General features: G+C 43.9%; 1 protein-coding gene across 3 annotated transcripts in view; it reads right to left on the bottom strand.

The window, feature by feature from the left end:
- Positions 1-3,570: 3,570 nt before the first annotated feature.
- slc4a4a (solute carrier family 4 member 4a) overlaps positions 3,571-26,242 on the bottom strand; it is a 90,097-nt gene continuing 67,425 nt past the window's right edge. For all 3 annotated transcript variants that reach the window (XM_063195552.1, XM_063195551.1, XM_063195553.1), the window contains 12 exons: positions 21,933-22,003; positions 20,509-20,694; positions 16,383-16,496; positions 15,010-15,171; positions 12,651-12,829; positions 11,504-11,576; positions 11,090-11,158; positions 10,200-10,373; positions 8,251-8,415; positions 7,120-7,207; positions 5,681-5,760; positions 3,571-3,658 (listed from right to left, as the gene is read on the bottom strand). In XM_063195552.1, coding sequence (XP_063051622.1) covers positions 5,717-5,760; positions 7,120-7,207; positions 8,251-8,415; positions 10,200-10,373; positions 11,090-11,158; positions 11,504-11,576; positions 12,651-12,829; positions 15,010-15,171; positions 16,383-16,496; positions 20,509-20,694; positions 21,933-22,003 — 1,325 coding nt within the window. In that variant the 3' untranslated portion in view covers positions 3,571-3,658; positions 5,681-5,716. The remainder of the gene's footprint in view (positions 3,659-5,680; positions 5,761-7,119; positions 7,208-8,250; positions 8,416-10,199; positions 10,374-11,089; positions 11,159-11,503; positions 11,577-12,650; positions 12,830-15,009; positions 15,172-16,382; positions 16,497-20,508; positions 20,695-21,932; positions 22,004-26,242) is intronic.

The raw sequence follows: 26,242 nt of genomic DNA, 5'->3' as shown, positions 1-26,242 counted from the left end.
AAGTGTATTCATTCATGTTACACATCAATATAATGTCCATGCTGTGTATATGTTCATGCTTTTTCTGACACATACTGTAAGTGGACTGGACAGTAAATAATCACCAGTAGGGCTGCCTGTTTGTTTGCAGCAGATAAACACCAGATGGCGGTATAGTATAATCTTTGATGTCTTGCTTCTGCAATTGGCAATGCTCTCCTGTCTCCAGTACGGGATAATGACATTCCTCCTCATGCCAAACACAGATCTCCATCACGAGTCATTACTCTGTCAAAACATGACTGAGCATTACGCAATGAAAAACAGATGGTTTAATGAAATGTCAACAACGAAAATGAGACAGGGAACATGATAATTGCCTACTCTATTAATATGAATGAGCTCTGCAAATGATGGGACAAAAGCAATCCACAGTTAGGTGTCATCCCTCCAGAGAATTGATTAGCAAAACTCACTTTCGTTTAGTTGCTACCATATTAATAATGTGGCCATCATGACAGACACATATTTGTATATACTGTATACTGAATTTTAAATAGTTAATAGTTAATATAGCATGCATGCAAATTGCACTCCCATCAATTGAGCACCTAGCATATTGTAGGAACACTCTGATGTCCAATGGATGCTTCAGACCGTCTCCCTGCCAGTTGTATCTATGGTCCAGATAAAGCACCTGGTTTGCATTTCCCCTTGTTTATAAAATGCTCTCCTTCTTGATATTATATATATATTTTTAAAAGTTTGTGTCATGTTAGTTATGACAGTGAAAGGTCTGAGTGAAACATTAGGGATTGTGAAACAAAGGAAGCATATTGGAAGGTGTAAACGGTGTCTATAGATGGCACCAGACAGCTTGTGGGGAGGCCTGCTGCTCCCATATTTAGATACAGCATGTGAGTCAGACCCCGGCCCATTTGTTGGGTCACTATTATGTACACTTCAGACATCTGTGTCACAGTGGGCAGGCATGCACACACAAAACCCACCTACCCAGTCATCTTAGCAAATATGCAAGCACGCACAAACACACGCACACACAACCACACACACATTCACAACAAGAGCCCAACTGAGTAGATTTTGAATAAAGTCTGTTTATTTTGAATATTCATTTCATTTGAAAAATATAAATTCTAGAATAATCACCACTGTGTGTTTGTTCTAAAAAGTCACATATTTATGATTAAAAATCGTATCAGTTTTTCGAAAACACACTATAATTAATACTGCCGTGGTTAAATACTCTTGATTTTTACTCTTGTTCTGCCATGCATTAATTCCATATATATTTTTTTGATTAAATCATCTATCCCCAAAGAACATACCCCAAATATAAGTTAAAAATTCATTCATATACTTACAAGGTTAAGATAAATTGATTTTTTGAAAAACAAACAAAAAAACAAAAACAAAAAAAGAAACGTACATCAGCTATAACAGTTTACAGAGCTACTGATTTTTGAGCAACAGAAAAAAGTCAAGAAAAGAGCACATAAGCAGTCATGAAAAAAGACATCTGAAGGACGAAGAAACATAACACAAGAACAAGGCTCAAAAACATCAGGCCATCCTCATCCTCACACATGCACATCTCCTCTCAGTGCAGTCCACTCTTTAAAAACATTGCTCTTGTGGCCAACAAAAAAAAGGGAAAGGGTTTGTTTTTGTATGGGATATCGCATCAAACCAAAGGAAGCGTCTTGCAAGTGCACAGTTCCAATTTCTGGACTTCTACGCTCCACAATCAAGAGCTAAAAAGAAAAAGAAAAAAATTCAAGGAAACAAAAATCAAACAAACTCTATACCAGTGATTTGTTTTCCTGCACGTCTCTGGATTCCATCCATCCTTCTAATGCACAATGCTGAGAGTTGGGCTACCGACGCATATCAACGTACACCAACTCACTTTCCCCTGATTTGCTCATCTCGCCGTTCACGATCATTTTTTAAGCCACTTAGGTACATTTTTTTGTGCTGTACAAGAAGTTCTGCTAGACTGAGTAAACATGGCGGTGGGTGGTTCTCTTTAGCATCTAGTCAAGTCAAAAAGCTCCTATGACCTACTACAGCATGTTTGGAATTATCAAAAAGACAAAGAATGGGAATAAAATGCCACTTTTGTGCAAAATGTGTCACAAAGATCCACAGCCAATTTCTCTTTCTTTTTTTAAATATACAGTATATATTTATATATGTTCCCTTAGAATCACAAGTTCTTTTTCGTTCCAGTCACTCGTCACCTCTATGGGAGTCACTCATTGGCTGACGACCTAGATGAAGATGAGTGACTCCCATACAGATGACTCGTTCATCTCACTCAAAGAACCGGGGACTTATACAAGTCCTATTGTTTTACACCTCAGGATGTCCTACTTAAAGGGCAGTGACCTGCTGCAATACAGTATTTTCCATTGGTGTGTTGTCAGAAGAAGACATTACAGTACACGCAGCAGCTCCATATACACATCAGTCATGTCACAACATTATTAATCAGCCAGTTAAAAGCATACTAGTTGTCTTGGTCACAGGTATTTGTTCATTACTCATTCACACCTCCTCCTTCACGATTTTCAGAGGTGCACTACAGTACACAGAAAAGAATATTAACATCCTCATTGCCATCCAATGCTTCATATATTTTTTTTTGCAAATATCAAAAGGAAAATAAAATCAACATTTTAAAATGAATTATTGTCTTTACAGAATGCCTGCCACCTAAAATAAGAGGTAGAGCTACAATATATATGTATATATATATATATATAATATTTATAGATATTATTTTTTTCCTGCTACAGGAAAAAAAATACATAATTACAGTAGTTCCTTATATAAAAATGAAAAGGTGAAGAATAGGGAGAGAAAGAAAAAGGAATTGGATTTGACATGTCAGGATGAAAACCAATATAAAGGGTAAAGAACAGCTGGATGGTGGTGTGAGTGATATAGACTCTGAGGAGCCTCTCCTCATGAACAGTAGAAAAGATCAGGCTGGCTTTGCATAGTAGTTAGGAGTTACATACATTTGGGATGTAGAGTGCTGAAGTACAATAAGTGGAAGACCTTCTACGCTCTTCCCTTGTGGTCCATCTCTCGAACCCCTTCTAGTCTTGGTCTACCAAGGAGAACTTAGAGGACAAATTGAAAAGGTGATCACGTGATGCCAGTGGCCAGAGGCCATCTTGAGGAAGATGCACAGTCTTTTTCTCTCTAACTCTATCCCTCCACTCCAACAAAACATGCTGTGTGTTCTTTCCTGTCTTGGAACTTCCTGGATCACACAGACACATAGTTACACACAAATACACACACACACACACACACAGATACACATGTGCACGCACAAACACGTGCACGCGCACGCACACGCACACGCGCACACACACACATATCAGTGCTGCATTCCTAGTTGATGTGCTGTTTCCTCCGAAGACTAATGTGGAGGTCTGGTCCATTGGTGTACAGTAAAGGTTCAAAGGTCAGTTGATGATTGGCAGGAAGGTGTCCAATGAAGGCAGGGGGTGAAGAGAGGAGGGTGGGGAGGGGCTAAAGGGTCGTCTCCGTGCCCTTGCCTTTCCAATAGTATCCGTTGTTGTCGTCATCTGGGTCCATCTCTATTCTAATCGTAGGCACGTTTAACGGGACTCGCTCGGGACTGTTGAGGGGAAGAGGATAGCGAGAAGGACAGTTAGACATAAAGCACAGACCTTGTAAGAGCCCAAAACATAATATCTGACCATAACGTAATAACTGCACATAACGAAATAATTTGGGCCCATTTGAAACGTAATAAAGACCATAATGTAATAACTTGCCCATAATGTAATAACACTTCCCTACCCATCACGTAATAACATTCTTATTATTATATTATGGGCAGTTTTACGTTATGGGCAGTTATTACGTTTTGGGTTCTTACAGACCTGCATCCCAAACAGCACCGTATAGATGTTTATGTAGTTAGTTTTAATCAAGTCAATTATACGAGGGGCTTGGTTTAAAAGAAATACTATTCAACTTTGGTCAAAATGATGGTCTTATAGGGAGCATATGGTCCATCAATAAAAATGTGTAAGATTAAATCATAATGTGTGTGTGTGTGTGTGTGTGTGTGTGTGTGTGTGTGTGTGTGTGTGTGTGTGTGTGTGTGTGTGTGTGTGTGTGTGTGTGTGTGTGTGTGTGTGTGAGAGATTAAGGCAGATTTCCACACAGGTCTTCCACCGAATAATAGCATTATGTCTTCTTGTCATATACCAGGACAGGTGCATTTGTATCGAATCCTTGAAATCCCGAATCAATGCATGCATGTTAATATCACAGCATATCCGGGGAATCTTTAGGCAACATTCAGCACAAATCCTAATGTTTGTTTTCCTATTTCAATTTCTGTGTCTTGCACTGTGCGCTACAGCTGTTCCACGTGTGTATTTTTCCTAATAAGGAGCAGCCGTCTGCACAGGGCCCCTCTTAGAGACTGAGCCTCTGCATCTGTCTGCCCTTTGGCCTACATGACTGGCCTGCAGACATCCACCCCCTAGTGTGGAGCAGGATGCTGTATACACACACAGACGCACACATATGCACGCACAGACACACGCACGCATGCACAAACACATATGCACGCACAGACACACGCACGCATGCACAAACGCATGCATGCACTGACACACGCACGCACAAACACATGCACGCACACATGCACGAACGCACTGACACGCATGCACGCACAGACACATGCACGCATGCATGCACACACATAGGCAAGCACGCACTGACACACAGACACACAGACACGCACACACACAAGCAAACTAAAAAAAGCTACAAACACACAGTGCATACAGACAAACACACTACATACTGTAGTGTACACCACATGCACATACTGCACAAACACACCAAAGGTCAAAGAAGCGACACTGCTGGAAGGAATTGACTTTGCATAGAGGAGCTGGCGACAAAACAGGGCGACATCCTGTTTTCAACAGACCAACTCTGTCACGCTTGTCGCTTGCAGTGTTAATTTTGACACAAAATTTTTATTTTGTTTTAGTTTTAGTCTCTTGACGAAAATGTAATTTTAGTTTTAGTCTCAATTTAGTCATCTAAATCATTTTTGTTTTAGTCGACTAGAATTCATACAATTTTCGCTTGTGACAGTCTTGCTCTGAAAAAGTTCAGCCACACTTTGTAGCTTTTCTCTCTTTCAGTGTTTTCGTGCAGATACACTACTAAGAGTACTCAAAAACACACTACTTCAGTACTCAAAAAACAGCAGAGCCAGGTAATCTGTCTGGGCAGGCACACACACGCGCATGCACGCACTGACACACGCACGCACACAGATGCACGTACGCAGAAACACAAAAAGCGAAATGACAGTCTTGCTCTGAAACAGTTCAGCCACACTTTGTAGCTTTTGTCTCTTTCGGTGTGTTCATGCAGATACACTACTAATGCCTCTTTTCCACAGTCAGTTTTCTGGTAGGCCTATAGCTCGACACAGCTTGACTCAGCTGTCACTTTTTGCTTCACGATTGAGCTGTGTCGTGCCTATTCGAAAAGCAGAAGGTGGCCGCCGAGTCCCACTATGTCGAGCTGTAGGCCTACCAGAAAAACGGCAGTGGAAAAGAGCCATAAGAGTACTCAAAAACAACAGAGGCAGGCAACGCTGTACCTTGACATGGAGTCCTCCTGGTAGTAGTATTGCCTTTCAGCATGAGGTGTGCCGATCAAGGAATGAAAGGGGCTTTTCTCCTGCGGAGGGAGGGAGAGAGAGAGAGAGGAGCAGACACAGGGCCTCAGTTTACCCCTGCAAGACCTCAGCTTACTACACCCCCCCTCCACACACGTGCGTACACTCACACACATGCGTACTACACACGCACAAACACACACCCGCACACACATGGGCATGCCAGCATTCATACACACACACACATGCATACATACACACACACACACACACACACACACACACACACACACACACACACACACACACACACACACACACACACACACACACACACACACACACACGCACACACACACACACACACATGCATGCACATACACAAGCACACGCATACACACACATACAGTATGGACATGCGCACAAAACCACAACCATGCACGGATACGCACACATACACACACACGCACACACACACACCAGGCAGACATCATGCATGACAACACAGACAGAAGCAGCATCCTGGAGAGATTAGTTTAAAACAGCATGCATATTTAACACCACAACAAAAAACACAGCGCAACCACCACACACCTTAACACCTGTTAATGGACTTCTATTCTCTCAGGCCTACATGTGGAAGTAGAGGGTTATGTGTGCAAAATACATGTAGAGACCAAGAAAAGACAATGATATCCGTTGTGATGATTGTTAGTCGATTATGAATTGAATGCAGCAGCATTTAGATCTTTCTCTGTTAGATGATGACAGGCTGACGACAAGTATGTGTTTGTTTTCATTCACCAGAAGCTACGATTTAAGAGAACATGCATGTTACGTCACGAGACGGAAAGACCAGCCTGCGACCCACGTCGTTTAAGATCACAGACAGAGACAGACACATAACCCATAAAAAGCACAGATGTTAAATGGTCATCTCTAAAATGGAAGCGGATAGAGGAGGAGAAGAGAGGAACAAACAGAAAAAAACCCATCAAGAGTGAAGGTAGGTAAGTAAAGGCAGCCAAGCATAATAAGAGCGGATGCTAAAAATAAAGGACAGAACGGAAGAGAAAGAGGAAAAACAGATGAAAGTGCTCCATCACTTCATCCACCACTGAAAAAAAATATCCCAGAAATGGAAGAAAGCAAAAAAGGTGAAGGCAGGTTACTTCGTGCCAGCCATGCAGACAGAGTGAACAGAACCAGACGACAAGCGAAGAAACAAAGAAAACAAGACAGACGGAGGTGCGCAAATGTCCCCAAAAGCACCGGTGCCTGACCCAGAAAAGCATGACGACGGTCGGTCGGTGGCACCGGACACAGCCACACTTAGGGAGTGTGGGGTCCCCAGTGCGGTTAATGTGTGCAGACGCTGGTCACGGCACCAGTCCGATCCGATCCGGGTTCGGTCTACTCACTGTCTTTGTCCCCCAGGAAGGGCTCCTGCTCCATCATATCCATGGGGATTTTAATGCTGGGCACATTCTCATTGTAGGGGTAGTCGGACTGCACATGGGGGGGCGGACACATGGTTACAGGATCTAATGTTACTGCTTGTAGTCATAAAATATTGCATGCTTAGCGAAATACATACAGTATAAGGAGAAAAAAAGTAGTAAAATCAAAAGCCAAAATAGTATAATTTGAAAACTGACAGTACAGAAGAGCAATCTACTTTTCTGGAAAAAAAGCAATGCACTTTTCTGTTTTTGAACAATGTCTGACATTGCAGCTACAAAGAAACTGTTAAGGCCTTTGTGTGTGTGTGTGTGTGTGTGTGTGTGTGTGTGTGTGTGTGTGTGTGTGTGTGTGTGTGTGTGTGTGTGTGTGCGTGCGTGCGTGTGCGCGCGCGTGTGTGTGTGTGTAGGGCAAAGGGAGAGTAATTCTTGATTCACTGTGACAGTTGTGCTGGGTAATGCTGATCCCAGCTTTCTCTCTCCTCTCCTGGCCTGAACTCATCTGAGGCAGAGAGGGAGAGACTTGCTGAATTATGAGGAACTATGGGGCTGCCAGACTATGAAGGAGGCTGCGGAATGACGCAGTTACTCTGTCTGTCTGTGACTGTTATTGCCGGGCAGAGCAGCGACAGACAACCGTCTGTTCTGGCTGTGACGATGGTACCATGAGTTTATGGCTGTATGAAGGTAGGGTTATACAGTAAGGCCAACTTAACGGGACATTTAATATCTTATACCGCATACTATATGGAATCAGGATCAGGATCAGGATCAACAGTACATGTTGGGATGTACAAACATTGCAATATCTAAATTGATTGCACATCTTATAGCTTAATATTTTCTTATCGCATTGGCGATACTGTTAATATATCTTTACTTATGTGGGCATCTGTGGGTTGCTTCCAAACATCATCTCACTGTATCTATATAGTGACAATAAAGCACTCTACTCTACTCTACTAACCTTCACCTATTCTTCAACCAGCAAAGTATGAACTCTCTTGGTGCTCATCAATACGTCTTTGACTTGCCATGACTGGATGATTGCTATAATGTGGAAGGGTTACAGATGAAAAGCGTTGTACTCACGTCCTCAACATCGCTGTCTATGCTTCCCCTCTTGTTCTTCTTCTTTTTCTTGTCGTCCTCTTTTTTCTTCTTGTCCTTCTCGGGAATGACGTCGTCCAGGAAGCTGAGGTCATGCTGGGAGAACATCCAGTCCATGGCTTTCCTCACCGCCACCAAGGCCAGGATCTGCAGAAGCACAGGCAGGGCAGGCACACATCATTGGAAGCCGGCTCTGATTTACCAAAGCTACAGCCTACTATGCCTCTTTTCCACTGCTGGTTTTCTGGTAGGCCTACAGCTCGACATAGTGCAACTCGGCTGGCACTTTTTGCTTTACAATTGAGCTGTGTCGTGCCTATTCGAAAAGCAAAAAGTGTTGGCCGAGTCACGCTGTGTCGAGCTTTAGGCCTACCAGGAAACCGGCACTGGTGGCACTAGATACTAAGTGGTAGCCCCTTAACGCACGCCGTTCCACCAGTGGGACGCTGTAATAGTCTGTAGTACTACACCACTATGCCGGTACACAGGGCCTTTAGTAATACATTACGACTTGGTCATTGCCATTGCTAATTTATAGCAGGTGCTGTCTTACTGGGTTAAGCAATGCCATTTTGTCATTTTTCTTTGTGATAAATTAATAGTCTGAGGGTATACTACACAAAACCCATTTCAACGATGATCTTACATTGCTCTTATCAAAAGACACAATGTACTGAAAACACAAAATGCATGCAATCTTAAGGTCAGATTAGACTTCTGCAACTGCGCTCGTCAAAACTCGCGTGGGAGTGGCCACGAACCAACATTGTATTCATGCATCTGCGAGTTCTGCGAGGTCCGAGGTCTCGTCGCGAGCCACATTTGAAATTGCGCGATTAGGCTACTTTCACTACATTGTAAGCACTGCGGTCATTATTAAGCAATGTTGCTTTCTATCCCGGTTAGCTAGGTATTTTCACACAAATTGCAAAGGCAATGCACTGGTATCATTATTTGACATACCCAGTCTGTTTTCACGAGCAGAAAATGCAAGCATGTAAAGACAGTTGATTCTGCCGATGTGTGTTTACATTCGGTGGAGGAACGGTAGTAAAACCGCAGGCATTGTGCCACGAGTGTTCAACTGATGCATTGTTTGTTACTTAGCTTGTAGCTTCGTGTATTTACACACATTTACACACAAGGCATTAATAAAGTTTTTAACAGAATACAGCTCTGCTCTCGCAAACTACTGGTATTGCGCTGCCACAAGAACAGAACAAGGAAGTAGCGAGACGACCAATCATAGTGCCTTTTTGTCTGCGTACTCCGCGTCCGTCCGACGGATAGTTAGAATTTTTTCGAGGCGCTCGACTACGGGCGCAGAGCCTCTGAGAGGGGGGCGTGGACTCGCATAGACAGAAAACGGACGGACGCAGATTCTATGCGTGCGAAGCATAAATCTAGCTTTAGCTGCACTATGAATGATTGGTGCTAAATAGAATGTTCATACAGTACAGTATTATGCAGACGACACACAGTTACACATCTGAAGTCAAGTGCAAGCCTTCAAAAAAGAAAACCACTTCTCAACGTAATGACAGAGCGACCAACTAACAAAGCGGCGCCCAGAGTCACTGTGTAATATACAATCGTCCCTCTCCATGAACAAGACATATATTTCCATGACTTTCCCTGACCATAAAACAACATTTCCATGACTTCCAGTAAAACTACAACTGTAAATGCCCAAAAATACAGATACGAGTTAGCTATTAGCTCTGTGGTCATCAATTTGTGATAGCCAATCTTTCAAATCACCGTTAGACAAAAACATGATATAGACTGTACATGCTTAATGGTCAAATTCCACAACTTTCCATGACTGGAAATACCGCTGTTGAATTTCCATGGCATCATTTCATGAATGGCATGAGCAGTGGGAACCCTGAATAATATCCAAATGAAGTAGAAGAGGCAGCTCAGCTCACCATGACAGGGAAGATGATGGCGGCCACGGTGGACTTGAGGATCCAGAGCGCGGCCAGGCAGAGCACCTGGAGGAAGGTGAAGAGGTGCACCTTGCGCAGGGGCACGTGCCGCAGGTACACCAGGTCCGGCTGGTGCTTGGCTGGCATCAGCAGCAGCTTCAGACGGTCCATGAACTGCGTGATATTGAGGACAAAAAGGCAGGATATTTTTTTATTTTGAGATACGTATTTGTGGTTTTTTGTTTACCCTTCATTTCCTTCACTGTACAATATTGAAGACAAAACTAGGATTTTTGTCCATTTCTTTCCCCCGCAAAATGTTTTTATTTTTCATTTTTTTTAGTATTTTAGCACCAATGTTGGCCTTTTCTCCGTACACCTAAGCATATCCAAGTATATTTCAGTGCTGAAGTTATTTAGTTTGTTATTGGCAAGTGATCCCCTCAAAGAACAAGTTTTTGGTATGAAATTTGGGCAGCTGCTGATGACTAATAATATGCCAGAAATGGATGCCGCCAAACTTGGCTCCCTCTACAACCGGAAAAGCTTGAAGGGCTCAGCTCCGGGCTTCTTTGAACTGATCTGGAATCAGATCAAAGCTGTCCGCACAACAACAGAGCGACTGGGCCAGGTGGAAAATCAGTTGGTGTCAAGTGCCTCCACTGAAAAAAAAAAGTCTCATTCCTCTGTTGTTGTTTTTCCCTTTTTTCCCTGTTCTTTTCCCACAGGCATGGGCGATTGGTTAGGGAGAGGGGGTGTTTGGGGACAGGGTGGGCACATTCTTTTTTTTTACATTTATTTCTTTCTCTCCTCTGGTGGTAACCAGAGAAGCGAGTGATGCCCGCGAGCTCCGTGGCGGGTGTGGTGAGGTGAGAAGACAAAGGACCCACCTGTACTCCATTGAGGGAGGCCACACCCATGTAGAGGAAGACGCCATACAGCACCGGCATTGGGATGAACTAGACAGGGGCGGGGGGGGGGGGAGACAGGAACAGGAATATCAACTCTCAGGTCAAGCTTCCTTCCAAATCACTTCCAAAATAAGCGATATTGAATATGTGGGATGAGAAATATGCAGCAGACCAGATTACATGTGTGCATACATACACGTGCATATACATACGTATAGTACATAAATACAAGTGCATCTAACAAAAAAAAGAATATTGTGAAAAATATGTCTATTTATTTAAGAAACTGCAGCTCATTTGCAATAGTGATCAATAAAGAGCATTATTTTACAGTCTTGTCACATCATGTTTGTGAGGGCACAGAGTTTGTGAGGGCACAGAGAAGGCCTGTACCTTGAGGATGGGGGACATCAGCACTGACAGGCCAGTGAGGATGAAGACACACACTCCCGTCACACGCTGCTCCCTGTCACACAACAAAAGGAGCATTAGCACACATTGATACATTGTGAGTATAAGCGCACATGAACTTTATAGTAACTAACATGCACTCACACACATGCGCACAGACATATGTGCACGCACGCACGCACACACACTCACACACATGCGCACAGACATATGCACATGCACGCACCCACACACACACACCTCAGCCCAACACTTGAACTCGATCAGGATTGTCAATGCAATGCACGAACAAATGTAAAAAAAACCATTGGAAACTAAGTATCACAGCACCTCAGACACATTTGTGCTGTATGTGTTAGTATGTGACATCTTGTGCAAAGCGTCCTGTGTGCAGCGGAGCGTGTTGGTGTTGACTCAGCTTACAGCTGGGTCAATACGGGCCACCTGAAGCTAACCAAACAAGCCGCGTGTTTGGAGCATAAACCCCTAGTGTGCCCACCAGCCAACAACATGGCCACTTTAGCAGCCTTCCACCGCCACGACGCACGCCGCTGGTCATATGAACGCCTTGGCAACTCTTAAACAACGCCAAAAACACGACAGCAAAAAAATACAGGCAATCCCTCATGTTTTTACTGGCGTGTAAAAATATACATGTACAGGCCACCAACTTCTAATTCAAAGGCACACTTAAGCTCGTGCTATGTGAACCACTATTTGGGATATGTGAGAAAGATTATCCTGTTGGGGAACTACCTTGTTAGGTGTGCTTCCCAAAACCATACTTTATAGCCAGTTTACATTATATTACATTTTGCTGACACTTTCATCCAAAGCAAAGTTATTTAGACACAGGGTATTGGTTTCAGTTCCTGGGGCAATATGGTGTAAGGTGCCTTTCTCAAGGGCACTCCAGCCATGGCAGGACCTATGTCATAATATTGCACTGCTCTGGTGCTTAACTTTTCAATGACTATTACAGCGTGCCACTGGTGGTACGGCGTGCATTAAGGGATACGTCGTTTTTTGGTTTCTGTAATGGCATTTCAATTGTGATTTGGTACAGTGCATGGCACCTGGTAAAGCTCCAGGTCCCGGTCCAGGTGCATCCCTTCTCCCTCTACTGTACCTGACTCCCAGGAACTTGGGCTGCTCCCCCGGCGCCGAGGTCTCCGTCTCCATCTTCAAGCTGTCGATGTGGGCGATGGAGATGACGGTGGCGGCCACGTACCATGGCAACCCCATGAAGGAGCACACTATCATCAGGACCGCTACCCAGAACAGGTCCAGGTGGTAGCCCGCGCCTTTCTGTCAAGGGGGGGAAAGAGGGGAGGTGGACGGACAGCGGGGTAGGGGAATCACTGCTGTAGCTTGGGGCTTTCAATGGCCCTTTCTCAATGCCCAGTGTTCTAGCCTTGCTAGGACGTGGAACACCCAATATTTGGCTACTCTTTGGTGAACTCCGCGGAGTGTCCAATCACTGGGCATTTCATGTCCTAGCAAGGTTAGAACACTGGGCATTGAGAAAGAGCCACTATCACAAATGTGGAGCCTTAAATTATGCAACATACAGAATGCTGAGATGACAACATGTGAACATGCCATGGCTGGTGATGCCAGCATGGATAATCAGAAATGACACATGGAACTCTTAAAAGATGCCCATAGTCACTACCTCATACCATGTGAGGTAGTGCATATCTACTGATGTGTGTCATTAAGTACTGTACAGATGAAAAATATAAAGTCTGTTGTTTGGTGACTCTTGACGACCACAAACAAGACGTTTTACTACTCACTCCATGTATACAATTTATTCAGTGACATCTAAAGCTTTCAAGTAACTTAACGGTACAGGTCCCTTTCTGTATCTCATACTGTAAGTAAAAGTAATAATGCAGCCTCTTGCGATCTCACTGAAGAGTGCTGTTTACTTCTACTGTAGGTCAGACACCCAGCATTGATAAGACGCTTATTCTCAGCTTTTAATCCCTAATGGCACATAAAAAGCAGAGTGCTATAGAATGTCAGCTCTTACGAAGGAGATGCGTACATAAACAGGTCTTTTACCAAAGAGAGCCCATAATGGTTATTATTATGATTATTTTCTAGACAGCCCTTTGATACTCAACCCACATCTGGTAAAATAGCAGTAGAAAAAGGACTTAGACGAGCATCCTGAAATCAAGCCCCCGAAAAGACAGATTTTACTGGGACATCTTTGCAGCCCTGACTACTGCACAGTGAAGGGAGGAGCAGGACAGACGGAGGTGCAGCACTCAGCTGTGGCTGCAGTATTATTATCGACCTCCTACAACACACACTACTGTTCACTTCCATCTCATCTTCGTCATGTTACTGTGACCGCTACACAGCCCGTCTCCCAATCCCAATTGATACATTCCCCCCATAACACTGAAGGAGCTGAATGATATGAAACTGCTGATGCTCAAACGACCTGTAGTGACTCATTCTCTCCATCTCCAGCAGTCCGTGAACTTTTACTCGTGTGATATAATAAAACACTACGTGATGAAATAAAAAGGCTATTTTTGATTTTTAGCTATTTTTGGTTTTCATCACTTCCCCTCTCTTGCTATCTTCCTCGATGCCTCTCTCTCTCTCTGTCTCTCTCTCCATCTCTCGCTCTCTCTCTCTCTCTTTCTATGTTTCTCTCCCTCTTTCTCTCTCTCTCCATATTGAACGACAGATTGACTATTAATATCCCACCCCTTTCCTGTGCCTCTGACGGGGCGTGCTGAAGCATCATCCGGGCCAGGCCAGTCCATGCCAACCTCATGCCAACAGCACACGAGCGGGCACCTACAGCTCTTCTACCCCCCCCCCCTCCCCCTGTCGCCCCCTCTCCAGACTGTCGTGCCAGGCCCGCGTGCCAGCCCCTCATGTGAGGACGCTTTTGACAGATAAGGGGATATTTTCAATGGCTACTGATGCCTAATCAACATATTAATCATGTAATCAACACACGAATAAACCAATCAACACTTAATTATTTCAACATTATACCAGTGCTGGAAATCCCATCTCATCTGCTCATCTGCGGGTCAAGCCTGTCTGGGCTGGAGATGTATTTGTATTTGCGCTTCTCATATTCGTTTCATTCTATGATGAGCAACACAGAATTCCTATGTTATGGGAGCAGAAGGTATTGGCTTAGGCTGGCCCACAGTACTGCAGCTAGAGATTATCGATTTTTCATCCATCAACCTTTTCGTCTCAGATGGCCCTACACGTACAATTGTTTCTCACTCAAACTACAGATGAACAGCCCAAGCTTGTCCAAATGTTCTCAGAGTAACAATGAAAGTGAATACAAAAAAGGCCTTTCTTCTTGCTTAGCGAAAACACTTCATACAGTACATTCACAGAAACCCATGCCACCAGCGACGCCGGCACCCCTTTTACCCCGTGCTAATGCCAGGGTGCCAGGGTGCCAGGGTGGCAGGGTGCCAGCCCCGCATGCCCACCTTCAGCATGTGCTCCTTGCGGTTGACGATGACGGCGGTGATCTGTTGGTCCATGAAGAGCAGGATGGTGACGAGCAGGGCGGGCAGCGCCGATGCCAGGTACACCCACCAGGGGTTGCCCCCGAACGGAGGCACGAACCAGCCACGTGACGGGTTGGTAGGCTGAGAGAGGGGGGCAGAGGAGAGGGGCGGCGGATTAAACAGCAGGTAGAGGAAGAAGCTTGCACGCACACTATGGCAAACAGACACGCACACACACACGCATGCACACACACACACACACACGCACGCACAAGCAAACACACGTACGCATGCACGCACGTACGCCCGCACACACGCACACACGCACGCACACACGCACGCACGCACGCACGCACGCACGCACGCACGCACGCACGCACACACACACACACACACACACACACACACACACACACACACACACACACACACACATGCACCCTCACACGCAGGCACACACTCACACACACAGACACACACAACAGTAGAGGCAGCACAACTTGGGGACATAAAGTCATATCATACATACGTATATACATGTCATGAAGACATGTCATGAATACAATACCGTAGGTAGGGCTAACATTTGTAAACCGAATGTCAAATTCCCCACATGTAAAATTCATTCTACAAAGAAAGTTGCAAAAAGGGAAGCATGAATTTGTGAACCTCCATTTTTGTGAATCTCAATTTTTAATGGTGTGAATCTCCATTTTTAATGCTGTTGGAAAAAGGTGTCCATGCTTTGGAAAAAGATGGTTTCAAGCATATTTGACCATGATGGACTCCCCAACCAAAAGACACATGGTCACGAACACTGACAACAAAATATTGCAGCTGTGGCTCTTTATAATTTATGGCCGGCATGAAACATTGAGAGGAGGAGAGGGTCACGTGGGCATTAAAAACAAACGGAGAGGCTATCAATTATGTAAATGAAGAGGAGGGTGGATCACCTCAAACTTACAGGGGTGCAGGAAGAGAGAGACACACACAAAGGGTACATTCCAATAGGCAGACTCCATATCCTTCACTTGTGCTTGTGGCCTTGCCCCGCCTCCATGGAGGAAACAATAAAGTTTCCCAGCTGTCAGTCTAGCCACAACAACTTTTGGGGGACTGTTTTTCATTCACCATCCCAATTGCAAATGAGAAAATGACATAAGAATTGTGCTTTTGCAAGATATTGAATTCATTTTCTGTCGTCAGTGACATCATCATGAGGTCACAAGCAGACAAGTGAGCATGGGAGGACGGAAGTCCGCATATTGGAATCCACACAGAGAGTGAAAGAGAGGGGAGTACAGAGGGAGGGAAGAGGGAAGAGCGAGGCGAGACGAGGCGAGGCTTACCTTGAAGTCACTAGGCACCAGCAGCTTGGGGGTGTCCACTCCCACCAGAGCGTCCACGCCACAGAAGATCAGGATGGCCAGGATGATGGCAAAGTCACTGATCAGCTTCCTCACCTGGGAGGCGAAAAGAACAGAGGTGGCAAAAGTAAAAAGTTAAAGTAAATTCATGGTGCAAGTACAACACTTGCACATGATATTACATACAGTGAGTCCAATATGTATTTGATCCCTTTCTGATTTTGCCGGTTTGCCCACTAATAAAGACATGATCAGTCTATAAATTTATGATAATATGTATTCAAATATGGAGAGACAGAATATCAAAAAATAAATTCCAGAAAATAACTTAAAATAATATATTTAATTTATTTGTATTTAATTAAAGCAAATAAGTATTTGACCCCTCTAGCTAAAGAAGATAAAGTGCTTTGTGGCAAAGCCCTAGTTGTCTAGCACTGAGGTCAGATGCTTTTTTTAGTTGATGACAATGTTTGTGCATATAGTAGAAAATATTTTTGTTTGCACATTATCTCTAAAACATTAATAGTTTGTGGCTGTAGCTTGGTAAATGGGAGGTTCAGTTCTCTCCATAGAATTACTATAGGGTTAATATTTGGAGACTGTCTAGGACACTTCACGACTTTAATATGCTTCTTATTGAGCCACTCCTTCGTTGCTTTGACTGTATGTTGTGTATTATTGTCATGTTGGGAGATCCAAAAATGGCCCACCCTTCAGTGTAGTGGTGGAGGGAAGGACTTTTGCACTCAGGATTGCACATTACATGTCTCCCTCCATCCATTCGTTGACGATGTGAAGTTGTCCTGTGCCTTGGCCACACACACACCCTCAAACCATAATGATACCACTTTCATGCATGATGGTGAGGAGGGTGTTCTTGGGATCATAGACAGTAGTACTCTTTCTCAAAACACATAGAATTGTGATAATGCCAAATATCTTGAGTTTGGTTTCATCTGACTACAGCACCTCCTTATCATATCCTAAATCAGTCTGATGTCCGTTGGCAAACCTCAAGTGGGACTGCACAGGTTCCTTCTGAAGTAAAGGTACCATGTGTGCACTACAGGATTTTAAACCTCTGTGGCATTAAGTGCTACCAGTAGTTTTCTCAGTGATTTTGGTCAGTAGCTTTGATATCATTGCCTAGTTCATACCGTATAGCTCTAGGGTGATTTCTTTCTGTTCTCATGATTATCAAATCCCTACAAAAGGTCAAATCTTGTATAGAACCCCAGACAGGCTGATGGATAGTCCTTTTGTATTCCTCACATTTGGGAAGAAATGCATCAACAGCTGGGTCATTAATACCCAGTCTCTTTCTTGTGGCTTTGCAGCCCATTTAATCTTTGTTCAGGTCTAAAATCGTGTCCCTGATATCATTTGACCACTCTTTGGTCTTTCCCATGCTGGTGAGGTTAAAGTGTGACTGATTCACTCATACTATGGACTGATTCTGCTGATTCAATGTGTCTTTTATGCATGTTAGTGTGTACAGGTGTCTTTAATTCAGATGACAAGTTGATCGGACGTGCCCATCTGGTCTGTGGGCCCGGAACTGTAATCAGTTGGCAGGGGATCAAATACTTATTTTGCTCGATGAAATGGAAATAAATTAATATATATTCTCTTCAGTTAATTTCTGGATTTTCTTTCTGATATTCTGTCTCTCCATATTAGAATACATATTATCATAACATTTATTGACTGATCGTGTCTTTGTTAGTAGGCAAACCAACAAAATCAGCAAGGGATCAAATACATATTGGACTCACTGTAGCTGTTACACCATTTACTCCATTGTCCTTAATGATAGTCTATGTTGATACTGGAAAACACTTAAAACCTAACAAGAACCCATCATAAAACTTAATCCAATCAGTCAGATGATTGTAAAACAAGCACACAGGTCTATGTTTTACTCAGCTAAGTTACCTGAGTTAGAAGGAAACTGTCTTTTTTTTATTTTTACTTTTGACACCTCTGCAAGGATGCCATCAAATCCACATCATTTATTAATGCATTCATTTGTTTACAAAGATAGCCACTTGAGATGAACCATATACTTTTCAAGGGGGTCTAAATTCAATGACATAAGCTTTATGATCCTCACACCCATCGCGTCAATCTATGACGACAAAGGTATATTTATGCCCAAGCCTCAATACATGAGGACAAAGGTTCTGCTTTTGCGTCACATCATTGTTTTGGGGTCAAGGGAAGGAGGACAATTGTCCATTAACTATTGCAGCTGATGATCTCAGCATGAAGTAATTCATGAAACAATAAAGTAATCCCTAATGCGGCTTGTAAATGTATTTATGAATGAGTTGGCTCCAGCCTTTTTCATACCAGTGGATAAAATGTATGTGTAGTTGGGACACAATTTAAATTTGAGGAAGAAACAAATATACACTGCCTGAATAAAGAAGTGAAAACAATACTCACTGACGTAAATAAGAATTACTTCATGCAACGGTGTTATTACAGTTCAGAATATTGTGGCAAATAATTGGATAAAAACTGAAGATCTTGCTGTTAACTTGGAATTTTAAGTAACCTCAGCTGGTCTTTTCTAGAGTGTGCATAGTTTTGTGACGGCGCCCAATATGGAATAGTAATTTATTGCTCACGAGACTGTGGCGAGGCACGGTTGCATGCAGAATTGTGTCACAATAGCAGACTGCGCTGTCTTATCAGGCCACAAGCAGCCCTAAGGCAAGGATTTCCAGTGTCCCCTTTCTGTGAGCCTTGCCTTGAATTCTGCGCTTCCCTCAGGCAATGTCACACGTCACATGGCATATGTACTGTACATGTACAGTACTTAGCTTCCTTTCAGTCTACCATCTTCAGCTAACTGTTATCCAAACATTCACTCAATGGTTTCACAAGCTTTAGCTAATATTAATGCAATCAATAATTCAGTTGTGAAGTATCGCTCACATAGTATGCTGACTTTGCATACACGGAAGCAAATTTATTTGATTTATATCTCATTTATTATGTTTTTATTTTAGTTATGTATCATTTTATCATGATGTAATAGGACTGTTTAAAAAAAAAAGTTAAATGTTAATACACTCTTGAGTGACAGTTTGTAGTTGCACTTCAGCAAATATTCACTTCACCAAATGAGCAAATGTGACTCGGCGACAGCCACCATAGCCAATTGGAATATCAGAATGCTGCATTCTGCGTTGAAACAGCCACACTCTGTCGCTTTTATTGCTTGTGTCACTCTTGCTATGCAAACAGTCTAGAGACCCTCTGTAGCTTTGGTCTCTTCTGCTGTGCTCGCAGTGTCGCAAAAATATCCTTAACCCCTTAGCGCAGCACTATGGCTCTCTGTAATGTCATAGCAATGTTGTTATGATGTAGTTAAGCATTTTCAGGAAGTGAAAAGGGTCGCCGGCCACCCCTGCTGCAGTAAGAGGCTACATCCAAAAGGGGGTCCCTGCTGAAAAAGTTTGGGAACCACTGCAGTATTATCATCGACCTTCAAATCTCGTCAAGACTTGGTCTGACCAAGAGCATAACAATTAGCGTTTCCCAAACGGCATGGTTGACCTCCCTAGGTTTGATACTGGTTGACTGGTTGAAAGTGGGTGGAGTTCCCGATTTTTCTGGAGATCAGAAACAATATTTACATGGCCCTTGACCTGAATAGAAGCATTGCTGAAGGTGTTGCACAACTAGGAGGGCATGGCCTGGCTAGGTATCTGTGATGACCGTGACGGTAACACTTTATAATAATGTTCCTTAGTAAAGACTCAGTAAGTAATTAACTAATGATGAATAAAACATTAACAAATGTTTTTATTATTAACTAAGCTTTATTAATGCTTTATAAAATATCTACAAATGATATCTGCAAGATTTTACACACCTTATAACAGAGTATTTTTTCATTTACAAGCAACTTGTAAATGTTTGATAAATATAAAATATTAACAGCATTTCCTAGTCATTTACAAGCATTTGTTTACATTTCCTAGTCATTTACAAACGTTTGTTAATGTTTTGTTCATCAATAGTTAATTATTTATTAAGTCTTTATAATGCTTTTTTGCATCCATTATTCTAAAGTGTTACCACCGTGACTTACTTTAGTGGGGAAGAAGGGGCTGAACTTGAACTTCTTGAGGCCCATGGAGCAGGTGTAGGTGCCAAAGAAGAGGATGAAGGACATGAGCGTGATGTCAGGCACAAAGTCACACGCACTCCCCACCAGCTCGCCCTTGTACTTCAGACACTCCGAACGCGTCAGAGACGACCATGTGGTGTTCTCGGGCTGGAGAAAAGAAATCGGAATGGGTCATTTATTTAAATGTACACAAACACAGAGGTACAGACACAGGCACACACACACACACACATGTCTCTGAGAGTGAAACTGAGAAAATCACCATTGACCCATTGATGCTGGATGTTGCGTTGAGCAACATTGGCCCTGGCGCCTGGAGCAGCATGACGCAACATTCAGGCTCATGAGATTTGAGACAATTTCATTGAAAAAAATAAATAAACTAATACAAGAGCCTGGAGTCCTGATTTCCTTAAGAAAGTGATGACTCCAGGCTCTTCTATTAGATGATTTACCTCTTAACATAACCTGGTGTACTCCTGAACCAGCTTCTTAGTATAGGCCCCTGCCCCTGTTCTCTGTGGTGCTGGTGGTGTTATTTGTTGACACGCTGATTTTAGTCCAGTGTGGAACCCAACCCAACCCAACCGCAACCACCACCACCACCACAGTGAACCCTTTCTTTGGGGAGATAGAAGGGTGACAGACAGTGCCTGAGCTAGCCCTCTTACAGAGAGAACAGAGACAGAGAAAAAAAACAAAAAAAACAAAACAAAGCAAACCCCAGCAAGACGCTGGCATGGGATTGTGTTTGGGGCATTATATTTCACCAAACCCCAATGTGAAGATGAGACGTGAATGGAGCCATTGTCATCGTGACCTTTTTTCGCCTTTTCACTCGGTACACGCAGCATTATTTACTGGTGGACAAACCCCTGGCATCACCCCTGGGGCATTTGGTGGTGATAGCCCAAGGGCGGTGTGTGTGTGTGTGTGTGTGTGTGTGTGTGTGTGTGTGTGTGTGTGTGTGTGTGTGTGTGTGTGTGTGTGTGTGTGTGTGTGTGTGTGTGTGTGTGTGTGTGTTTGTTTTGTACACATGTATGTACACCTATGTGTGTGTGTGTGTGTGTGTGTGTGTGTGTGTGTGTGTGTGTGTGCGCGCGTGTGTGTCTGTGAGCGCGCGCACCTGTGTCTGTGTCTGCAAGTACGTTTTTGAAAATGACTTGAAATTTCACCCACAAGAAAAAGGGTGGCCATGTTGTGTATTTGTTTAGCAAAGTGAGACGCAGTGTCTCGCCGAACAAGCAGAGACCTTTCAAAAGGCATCATCACAGAAGAGCGTTTTTTCAAAAGGCGTCATCATGAATAATTGAACATTGTCAGAGGCTTAACAAAGTTCTTATCTCCCCACATCAAAAGGTCTGGCAGGCTGGGAAGGCACCTACCATATCTGTGATGTTGTACAGTAACCAGTCGTTGCCATCCCCTGTGTCCACCACTAGACCTGTGCTGTTGTCTGAAAAGAGAAAATAAATAAACATGTACAAAGTAGTGCGCTTTAATTCAGAGTGCTCTCGCAATACTTCTATTAAAACACAGTGAGAGGACAGTGATTCTTTTTAAAAGGATCTCTGATCAACATTTGTTCCAGAAAAAAAATATCTTGTTAAAGGTAACCAACTTCTTTATATCAGGCTGAAAGCAAACACTTGCCAACTAAATTAAAGTGATACTGTCCCATTTTTGGAAATAAGCTCATATTAAGCCTCGCCTTGAGTTAAATAGTGGAGTTTTACCTTTCTCCTATACTTTCAACCGTTCTCTGAGTATGCTAGCAGTTAAAATTGAGTCCTATGAGACCAGCTGGCGGCTAACTGGTCTCATAGGACTGCTAGCTTGGAGGTAAATTTTGTACTGCTGTACCTAGAGAACGGTTGAAATTATAGGAGAACGGTAAAACCCTATTATTTAACTCTAGGAGAGGTGTAAAATAAGCTTATTTCCAAAAATGGGACAGTATCACTTTAACATCTAATAGGCCTAAAATATTCAAAAGAATTGTCAAAGTTGCTAAGGGAGATAGGCACAGATGCTGCATCCAGTTTTAAAGGCTGTGTCACAGCCGGTGTGTAATGCACAACGTTGATCTATTCTATAAGGTTATCTGATCTGAAATACAGATCAGCATGCTACACGGATCCATTGACTTTCACTAGCTTAGCGACATACTCCCTCTTTTAACTTGTCTTAAAGCAAGACAATGCTTAACATGAAAAACAAGACACTTTATCACCTTTATAAACTCTGGCCAATGATTTTAACTGTATTAAGCCCCAAAATAGTGGCATACCCCTTTAATATACCCTAGAGCAGTGGTTCCCAACCTTTTTCTTAAAGGACCCATGTTCTTACTATTGTAAGCTTTGGTGACCCAACCACGCGAGCGCCCGCACGAGACGGAGTCACAAGATGCCCTCTGTTTCCTGCGAAAACTAATTTTAGTTATTTTATTCCTCAATTCGTCTTTGGTCAAATATAGAATAAATGTTTAATGTAGCACTTACAATTTGTTGCTTCTATGCATTTATTAGTTAAATGCTTTGTCTTTTATTCAACATGGGCTATATATATTTAAAATGAAACCCCTTAAAATCAAGAGGGCTCTGCGACCCCCTGTGGATCTTTGGTGACCCATGAGGTGGGTCCCGACCCATAGGTTGGGAACCACTGCCCTAGAGGGATGCCCTTTCTGCACACCACCCCCTGATACTCATACAGGTGGGCTGTTGACTTGGGGGGCAATGGAGACGTTCATACCCTTGTGGAAGAGCGTGTGTGTGTGTGTGTGTGTGTGTGTGTGTGTGTGTGTGTGTGTGTGTGTGTGTGTGTGTGTGTATGTGCGTTGGCCTGTCTTGGTAAAAGGTCTTTTCCAGCTCCCCAAGTGTGAATCTAATCCTTCCCCCACAGCAGGACATTAATCCCTCCAGCCCCGAGTACACACCCATAGCAGCCCCATATGCAGTACACACATCACGGATACAGACAGGGTCATTATTTGTTCTGAACGCAGACATCCATGACACACACACACACACACACACACACACACACACACACACACACACACACACACACACACACACACACACACACACACACACACACACACAGACACACACAGACACACACACACAGACACAGACACACACACACACTCTTTGCCCTTTCGAGACATCATTCTGTCTCTTGTTTTCCTCTCCCCGCTGCCTTCCCCCCACTGTCTTTCCTGACGCCTACTGAGGCACCTCTCCTGACAAAAACATCCCAAGAGGGCACCCTCCAGTAACCTCCTCCCATGCCACGGAACAGCCCTGCTGACAAGGGGCAGTCTAAGTGGTTAGGGCGTCAGACTTGTAGCCCAAAGGTTGCCGGTTCGACTCCCGACCCGCCAGGTTGGTAAAAGGAGTAATTAACCAGTGCTCTCCCCCATCCTCCTCCATGACTGAGGTACCCTGAGCGTGGTATCATCCCACTGCACTGCCCCCTTGCACGGGTGAAGACATAAATGCAATTTCATTGTGTGCCATGAGCACTGTGTGCTGTGGAGTGCTGTGTCACAATGACGATGGGAGTTTCCAAGATGGGCTTTCACGTAGCACCCCAAGATACATCTTCATTCTACGGTGCCACACCACATTTCCCACTATAGCAGTAGTCTCCAGTTATTTTTCTCCGAGGGCCAAATTATGTAGAGCAAGTGAGGCTGCGGGCCAAACCAATTCCCCAACACAAGGAGAAACAAGTTAGACAAACTTTCGGCTTTTCCGTTTTGCCCTTCTCGTCAATGAGACTGTTAGTATAATCTCTCTGTGAATGCTTTGGAGAGATAGGACCCACTGAAGTTTTCGTTATCGAAACTTACACACATTTATGGTCTCATTTGTTCTGACCTCATGGCGGCTCAAATGTTTGCCATGCGGGGGCCGGATTTGGCCCACGGGCATTTGATTGGAGACCAAGGCACTACACAGCATCCCAACAGGGCCCACAGATCTATTCACAGCACCCTTTTTAGGATCGCCTCACAGTACCTGCCTATTCACAACATGGCAGACACAGCAGCGGAGCAGACCTAAGGACTGTTCTATTCACGGGGGCAACCGTGGCCTAGTGGTTAGGGAGTTGGTCTTTCAATCCAGGGGCTGCAGGTTCGAATCCCCCCTGACCTCTCCCTACATCTCCATCCATGGCTGAAGTGCCCTTGAGCAAGGCACCTAACCCCACATTGCTCCAGGGACTGTAACCAATACCCTGACAAATAATAACTGTAAGTCGCTTTGAATAAATGAAAGCGTCAGCTAAGTGCAATGTAATCAATGTAATGTAATCAATGCTAGGAGTATTATGACACGCCCCTTTAGGCAGACTGGAACCTGGTCATGTTAGCTGCCTATTACAATGGCATATCTCTATACTTAAAGAATCTCTGACGGTACCCTGCGGAGAATGAGCAGAGGGGTCTCAGAGCTGTGCCCAGGGCCAGGGGGGACCAAGGGGGAGCATTCAAATAATCAGGCGGAGTGATGAGGGTACTATCATTACCATGATGAGAGCTACAGGATGGCCTGTGTGCTAAAACTTTTCATAGGTCACTGAAGGTACGGTGTGAGCCGTGTATGACCAGACACCATGACCAACTTTATTTACTGAATCAACAGGGAACTGATATGACACCCAGGCCCATTCCTGCTGGATTTTGATTACATTTACATGGGATGGATGAACTCTCATGACCGAATCACAATGCTGAAGGTACATCGGTAATCACTGGCAAAGCACAAAAACACTGATGATCTACTGTAATTTCGCTTTGAAAGACACCATTCCATTGGGGTTTTGAGGGCATCCTCTGCTGAATTACATGGTAATGACACTGCATGCTGATACACCACTAAAAACACAATGGCGCCCATTGTAGATGATGACTAAGACTGATAGTGTGGTGACAGGCTAAATAGGACGTGTGGTGGGGGGACCAACGGATTCAGCAGAAATTAGGAACACACTGGGCTGTGTTGTGTCATTTGAGCTTACAGTAGATGGCTCATGACTGGATGTCTGGATGCATGCTGATTGCTGACGTACAATCCGGCATGTCCTCAGCAAAATGTGCTTTGGCTGTGCGCGCACACACACTGTACACACGCGGACACGCAGACAGACAGACAGCAAGCCATCCAGCCAGCCAGCCAGCCAGCCAGCCAGCCAGCAAGACAGACAGACAGACAGACATACAGACAGACATACAGACAGACAGACAGACAGACAGGCAGGCAGACAGGCATACAGACAGACATGCAGGCAGACAGACAGACAGACAGGCAGGCAGATATACAGACAGACAGACATGCAGGCAGACAGACAGACTGGCAGACAGGCAGGTAGGCAGGCAGACAGGGGTGAAGGAGAGGCAGAGGGAGATGGACTGACATGACGGTGCAGGGAATGTTACAGGGGAAATGGCATCACAGTGTGTCTGGTTTGTCCCTTTACAAATCTTATAGGCACATGTCTCGATTTTATGCAGAAAGTACAAGTTCAGATTAAGAAGAAGCCACCACCAGTACGGGTATTATTAACCAATAGATATGGGTATGGGAACTGAAACGTCATTTCGCTTCTTTTCACACATGGTGACATGTGGGTGGCCTCATGACACTCAACTTTGCTGAGGTTCAATAATTCATAAGGGCCA

This window comes from Engraulis encrasicolus, chromosome 3, assembly GCF_034702125.1.
Source record: "Engraulis encrasicolus isolate BLACKSEA-1 chromosome 3, IST_EnEncr_1.0, whole genome shotgun sequence".
Lineage (NCBI taxonomy): Eukaryota > Metazoa > Chordata > Actinopteri > Clupeiformes > Engraulidae > Engraulis > Engraulis encrasicolus.
The sequence above is the reverse complement of the archived record's forward strand: the minus strand, read 5'-3'. Positions and strand labels throughout refer to the sequence as shown.